Source organism: Hibiscus syriacus, unplaced genomic scaffold (assembly GCF_006381635.1).
Source record: "Hibiscus syriacus cultivar Baekdansim isolate YM2019G1 unplaced genomic scaffold, ASM638163v2 tig00109972_pilon, whole genome shotgun sequence".
NCBI lineage: Eukaryota > Viridiplantae > Streptophyta > Magnoliopsida > Malvales > Malvaceae > Hibiscus > Hibiscus syriacus.
Genome location: NW_024062543.1, coordinates 2499451 through 2506615, shown reverse-complemented (window position 1 = coordinate 2506615; position 7165 = coordinate 2499451). Strand labels below are relative to the sequence as shown.

Here is a 7165-nt window from a genome sequence, read left to right as displayed (position 1 = left end):
GCTCAGTTGGTAGAGCACAAGGTTCTTAACTTTGAGGTCGTGGGATCGAATCCCATGGAGGGCATTTCATAATTCGGAGGTCTCCTACGGAAGCTGCTCTCAATTTAGTGTTGGGGGCAGCCTACTATCTTACCTCCCCTTACCCCATACATATGGGAAAAAAGGGATAACCATTTAGGATAAATATCGCATTTAGTCCCTCATAATTTTATAAATTTTATTTTAGCCCTGAATAAATAATTAAAGTTAAATTAAACTATTAGGATATAGATTTCTTAATATTTCAAATTTGATCTTTTATTTTCAATACTTTATATTTTGATCATATAATTTTAATTTTATTTGTTTTTAATACATTGCAATTTTATTGTTATATATTTAAATTAGTAATTATTATTATTATTTTAATCATTTTAATATATATTATTTGATTAATTTTATAAAAAAATTTATAATAGTATTTATTTATTTTTTTATATATCAAAGAAAGGGGCAGTTTAAAGCAACTAGATGTCCGTTTTCTGATATTTTTAAATAAATAAATATTTTACTTTTATAAAATTGTATATATTAATCTATTTTTTTATTATTAGATAAATGATTTAATATTTATTTATTTTTTAATATCAAAGGAAAGAACTGTCTTAAAGCACCTAGAAGCCCTTTTCTGATATTTTTAAATAAATAAATATCTTATTTATATATATAAATTAATAAATTTTCTTAAAATTATAGTAATAAATTTAAATTAAATAGGATTATAAATTAAATATATCTTCGAATTTTTAAATTTCTAATAATAGAGACAATTTATAATTAATAAGTATCAATTTTGGGCGTTGTAGGGGTGCTAATCCTTCCCTAAACGTAACCGACCACGAATACATTTTTATTATTAAAAAGAACGAATTTTTGGTTAAAACGCAGATCAGTTTATCTTTTAATCGATGTTTTCTTAAAAACTCTTTTAAATGATGATTTTTAGGTATTCGACCTACTTAACCCAAAAGGCCAATGGCGACTCCCAAATTATTTTAAAAACCATTTATTCATATCACTTTTCCTGCCAAGTAAAAATTTCGTGCCCGGACGAAAAAGGTTACGACAAATAGTATTAAATGATATAATAATAATAATAATTCAAAATCATTTTTAATTATTGATAGTCTATTCAATGAATTTTATAATTATTTAAAATTAATATATTATATTTGTTAAAAAAATTCTTCAGCTATGTAACTTCTTTATGAGGAATTCTTATGAAACATAAAAAAAACAAGTTTTTATTTTTATGGGGAATTCTTATAAAACATCTTTTATTTTTAGAAAAAAAATTAACTTTTTAATTTTAAATTCAAATAATTTAAAAGAGGAGGGCAAAATGAAAGAAAGGAAACAAGGAAGGAGAAAAGTGGAAAAGAGGGTAGAGAGATACATGAGTGAAAAATCAGGTGGGATCATTCATTACAATAACGAAGTTGCGTGCGGGTCGGAATTATTACAAAAGGAATTATGCAGAATTATTACAAAAGGATGGTAATAATTCCAGCCTACGTGGCGATATGTGACTGGCTAACTCACGAGAAAGAGAAAAGGAGAGAGAAGAAGAAGCATTTTTGTTGTTGGAGTAGAGAGGGGGTTATTGGGGCATGGAACGGAGCCATGCTTAGGCAGGTAATCGGTCAGCTTCAAGACCTCTAGCATATCTACGGCTCTCCTCCTCCGCCGTCGCCTACTTTCCACCTTCTTCACTTTCACCAACTGCCTCTTCCGTCCGACGACAACCACCGCAGGTTCTTTCCGTTTCGCTTCGTGTCTTTCTGTTGATAGATCTCTTCAATTTTCGTTTCGTCTCCCTCACCTTGCGTTTTTTCATGCGTTTATTTTGAAATCTCGTTAGATTTGTCCACTCGGGTTCTGCAATTTCTCGATTCTTTTTTTGTTTTTGGTGAATTAGTAGTCGTAGATTATATTGTGTTCATTTTTTATGCGACGGTGTTAGTTTCTCCCCTTGCATTTCTCGTTCTTTAGATTTTATTTTGTTTTCTGCTATGCCACTGTCGATTTTTAGGGGATTTCGCGTGTTTATTGCATTATTTTTGGGCATATATTTTGGTGAGTTTACACTAAATTTGAGTTTTCAAATTATTCTTTCATCGTTGTGAATCATGTAGATTCTTTTTTACCCTTTTTTGCATTTGTGTTCCTTTCCCCTTTTGCAGTTTTCTGTTTGCTTTATCCACCTCCTCTTTATTAAGGGTTGGCGCTCTGCTTTTTTACGTCTCGTGATGGTCAATTTTGAACTTGCTGGGCATACCTTTTGGTAATTGATGCTTGAATATCTTTCATCTTGGTTGATTAGCAAGTGATTATGGTTGACCATGAAGATGGAATCTCCTTTACATTTGTTCCTGAGGAAAAGAAAAAACATGGACTTACACCCATAATTCTTGATTAATTATTAGTCCACTGGCAAGTGACAATCAACTATTTTCAAATTTCTTTTTCCTTCCTATAACCGAACGAAACGGGAAGTTAAATTACTAATTCTACAAAACCCTGGGGTTTTCATGTAACAAAGAGTTGTTGGACTACTCATGTGAAGGTCTTCTTAGAATTCTTTTCAATCATGACGTGTAGCTTGCCTGTGCTCATTTCATTTGTAATTACTGCTGCCCCATTGTTAATATTTATACCGTTGGTGTCGTCTCTCTCTCTCTCTCTCAATGTTCCTGCATAGGCATGTTTTGCGCAAAAACATTCATGGCAATTTCACAGAGCACATAGTTGAAAGCTTCTTTTTGTAGTGCATTTAGTTGATATTGCTGTCAACATACTATGGTATGTATGGCTAGATGCATGGGGTCTTTGGCTGTGCAGTGAATTGAGCTTTTGGGTTCTTTTCAAACGGTACGTTAAAGGCGAATCCATAAAAATGACCAAAAGAACTGACCGACTGGTGAAAGCAATCACAATGAATTGTGATGATCACTTTCCAGTTGTACAATTCTACTCTGTTGCAACTGAGATGAAGGTCTAAACCTTGCATTCATGTCCTTGATGGTCCAAATTTGAGCATCAAATGCATAAAGGAACTTAAATTTATACGGAGATTAGTTACTAGAGATTGCAATAGACTTATCAGGCATGTCTTCTTCAAAAAGGACTTAACAAGGCATTTCTTCTTCAAATCCAAAGGACTTAACAGCTCAATACCTGTTATATTTCAAGTATATCTTCTTTCATTTTGGTAGCCATAAAAAATTAGGGTATGCTATAGCTTCCATAGGCATCTCGTATCCACATAATCCAAATACGAGGCAATTCCTGGTGTTGATCAAGATCAATATATCTACGGTTAATTTATCTTCTTTCATATATTAATCATGAAACATTAGCGAAAGTTAAGGTTTATTTGTTTTGTGGAAAATGCCATCCGAATAATGATTTACCTTATATATATAGACATTTCATGACAAAATAGCTTGATCACGAGAAAATGAACTTGAAAACGTTAGGGCATTAATGCCACCATATGAACCCATGGTCATTCGGCAGCTTGGGTTTGGACATTAGTATGCCCATATATTTTCTACAAAATAACCAAACAATAGATGTTTTTTATCTTCATCCAAACAGAAATTGTGAGCTTTATTTTTTCTCTGAAAATGAGCTCATCCTGTGAGAGTCATTTTTTGCAAAGGTTATTGTTAAGGTTTTTTCTAACATAAAAGTTAGGCGGTCAACGTCAAACTCACTAAGGTGCATTTGAGATTCATTTTTAATGAAAATCACATAAATATGAAGATGTTTTATCATGGCTGGAGAGTGCAATATCTTGTGGCATGATAGTCATGCTTGGGTTTAGCTTTATTTTAATGACCATAAAAATGCTTATCTTGCGAAGGCCAGCAGTATAGCCTTAACTGAAATCATGTGACAGGTTGGACCAAGTTCAAAGATGATGTGAATATTGAAATTGAACACCTGATGGGTTGCTAGTTACTTGCATGATCACATACGATGTTTTATTATAATCTGTAGCATTTATAAATTGGTTATGTGAATCATGTTGCTCTGGGCACATAAGGCTTCTTTGGCAACTTATTTTGTGTGTGTGGAATTTTGAGTAATGGGAGGATATTGTACATGTCTTTTTATTCCCCCCCCCTGTTTCTCTCAGGTGAGTGGCAATCTTAATTAAACTACCATCATACATTGCAAAAGATAATCCGAGATTGCTGAAAGCCAACCATGAATGAGATTGCTGTAAACATTTTAGAATCTGTTCACTCTTAAGATCATGGTTCATGATTATCAAGATGTTGACAATGTTTGCATTATGCGTTAAGGGCGTTGGAGTTTCGTTTAACTGTGTTTTGTATGGTTTGGGATCATGTAACAACCTAATAATATTTGAATGGGTAAATTATAGATTTTACCAAAAAAAATAGGAAAGACTGGCGGTCAGGAACATTTGCTGCAGGAATTTATTGATAGGATGTGAGAATAGTTGATGAATTATCTCATTATGCCTTAGTAAATTGAACAGTTCAGAATTATTGTTGCTATTGATTTAGACGTGTTTAATCTGACTGATCTAGAATTTGTTGATAGTTATCTACTAATCATTCAAGTTGTTCCTAATGTAATTAGAAAGTTGCAAACTTGATAACTGATGTTAGCTTTCATACAGGTGGTGTTTTCCCAATATCGATGATTCTTCTTCCGAGGATTGCTACAGTTTTGTGATGGCTGCAGGGAAATCTGGAAACTGTGAGATGTTGGAACCTTTCAAGCCTCCACCAAGCAAGAAATCGCGCAAGGAGCGGAACCGGGGGAAATTGAATGGAAATACCCCTACACCAGTAGTTATGGTGCAAGAAATTTGGAAAGAATTCCCCGAAGACCTCTTTGAAGCTGTTATTGCTAGACTACCCATTGCCACATTTTTCCGCTTTCGCTCTGTCTGCCATAAATGGAATTCCTTACTGGAATCTCAAAGTTTCTCTCAGCATTGTGAGGGAATCCCGCAGTCCAATCCCTGGTTCTATACCATTACTCATGAAAATATGAATGTTGGAGCCATGTACGACCCTTCCACAAGGAAGTGGCACCACCCCACGATCTGTTTTCTGCCAGCAAAGATGATTGCTCTGCCGGTTGCTTCTGTAGGTGGTCTAGTTTGCTTTCTTGATATTGGTCATAGGAACTTCTATGTCTGCAACCCTTTGACTCAATCATTTAAAGAGTTGCCGGCAAGGTCAGTTAAAGTGTGGTCGCGTGTTGCTGTGGGAATGACTCTGAATGCAAATTCAACCAGTGAAGGCTATAAGATCCTGTGGGTGGGGTGTGATGGGGAGTATGAAATTTATGACTCGGTTATGAATTCGTGGAGCCGACCAGGAAGCATGCCCTTGAACATCAAGCTACCACTATCGCTGAACTTTCGGTCACAAGCAATTTCCATTGATAACACACTTTACTTCATGCAGTCAGACCCTGAAGGGATTGTGTCCTACAATATGGTTACTGGGGTATGGAAGCAATATATAATCCCGGCCCCGGTACATCTGAGTGACCACACACTTGCCGAGTGCAACGGCAAGATCATGCTTGTGGGACTGCTGACAAAAAATGCTGCTACGTGTGTGTGCATATGGGAGCTGCAGAAGATGACGCTTTTGTGGAAGGAGGTGGACAGAATGCCAAATATATGGTGCTTAGAGTTTTACGGGAAGCACGTTCGAATGAGTTGCCTGGGCAACAAAGGTTTGCTCATGTTGTCATTGAGATCGAGACAAATGAACCGGTTGGTTACGTATAATGTGATAAGCAGGGAGTGGCTGAAGGTTCCTGGATGTATTCTACCAAGAGGAAGAAAGCGACAGTGGATAGCATGTGGCACAGCCTTTCACCCCTGCCTGACTGCTACTGCTTGATATCCATCCCCTTCTCTCTGTTTCTAGCAGCAACAGCATCTCAAAGAAAGTTTTTTTCTTCCTATTTTTCCGGCTGGTAACGAGCTTTTGCTGCCGGTTCCTCTCCGGTTGGATTTTCGTTGTCGTTTTAAAGGGGTTAAACAAGATTGGCCATTTTCCCTTTTGTTTTTCTTGTACAAACACGTGGGTGAATAACTTTAGTTTCCCCGGAGACCCTGTCCCAAGTGAAATATGTTTAGACTGTTTAAATGTTCAATTATGCTGAATTGATATAATATTTACACGGAGAATTGAATGGTCAATGGCCTCTTGATGGGTATAATTATATATTGACAGGAAGTTTAGTTATATTATATGGTTGGCCTGGCGGTGTTTGTAAAATATTGTGAAAACTGAACGCCTCATTCAGCCTTAAGAGTCAAATGACCTAACGTGAAAATATTGACGTCAATTGGCACATTTCAAGATTTTATGATTGTTAGGGACTATAATGAATAAACGATCATAAAACAGTAAGGAATAAAGATAAACACATAAATTTAAGGTATATATATAGACGGTTTATACAAATATAGTGATCCTAGTTAAATAAGACTGTATCAAGCTACAAGGACGGAGTCCCTGCATCCCCAATGATATTAACCGGGAAAACTTCATATTCATTATAAATCTTCATTTTTATTTCAATTTACTCCTTCATTAAGCGGATTATATCATAAACTTTTACATCAAATCGGACCAAATTTGAGCACAAACTCTACTAACGATATTTAATCTTTAAAATCAAAGCTTCCAAACATTAGAATAGATTATAAGTCGAGGATAGACCGAAGGGGTGTAGTTGAACCCCCAAGAAATTTCAAATCCCCTTATATTTTAGGTATTTTCTTTATTTTTTATGGATTAGCTTATTTTGCACTACTAAAATTAGCTTACCCTATTCCCATATGTAATGGGATAAGGGGGAAGTAGGATAGTAGGCTGCCCCCAACGCCAGGTTGAGAGGCAGTCAAAATTATGAATTGCCCACCGTGGGACTCGATCCCACGACCACAAGGTTAAGAGCCTTGCGCTCTTACCAACTGAGATGGACGGGCAATTTAATAATATTACACCTATAAAATTTCGATATAATTTCTTAAGTTCCCACCCAAACAAAAATTTCTACTTCTCAAGTTTACACCCCAAACAAAATTTTCTACTTCTCAAATTTACACCCCTAA

The 7165-nt window shown here is 35.4% G+C and overlaps 1 protein-coding gene across 1 annotated transcript; it reads left to right on the top strand.

The window, feature by feature from the left end:
• The first annotated feature begins 1596 nt into the window (after positions 1-1596).
• On the top strand, positions 1597-6300 carry LOC120211530 (F-box only protein 6-like). The gene is made up of 2 exons (XM_039210050.1): positions 1597-1793; positions 4697-6300. Exon 2 carries the CDS (start codon positions 4752-4754, stop codon positions 5940-5942), a length of 1191 nt encoding a protein of 396 aa, XP_039065981.1. The 5' UTR covers positions 1597-1793; positions 4697-4751; the 3' UTR covers positions 5943-6300.
• The last annotated feature ends 865 nt before the right edge of the window (positions 6301-7165 follow it).

Coding starts and splice junctions, on each gene's coding strand:
- LOC120211530 (XM_039210050.1), top strand. CDS start 4,752: ATGGCTGCAGGGAAATCTGGAAACTGTGAGATGTTGGAACCTTTCAAG.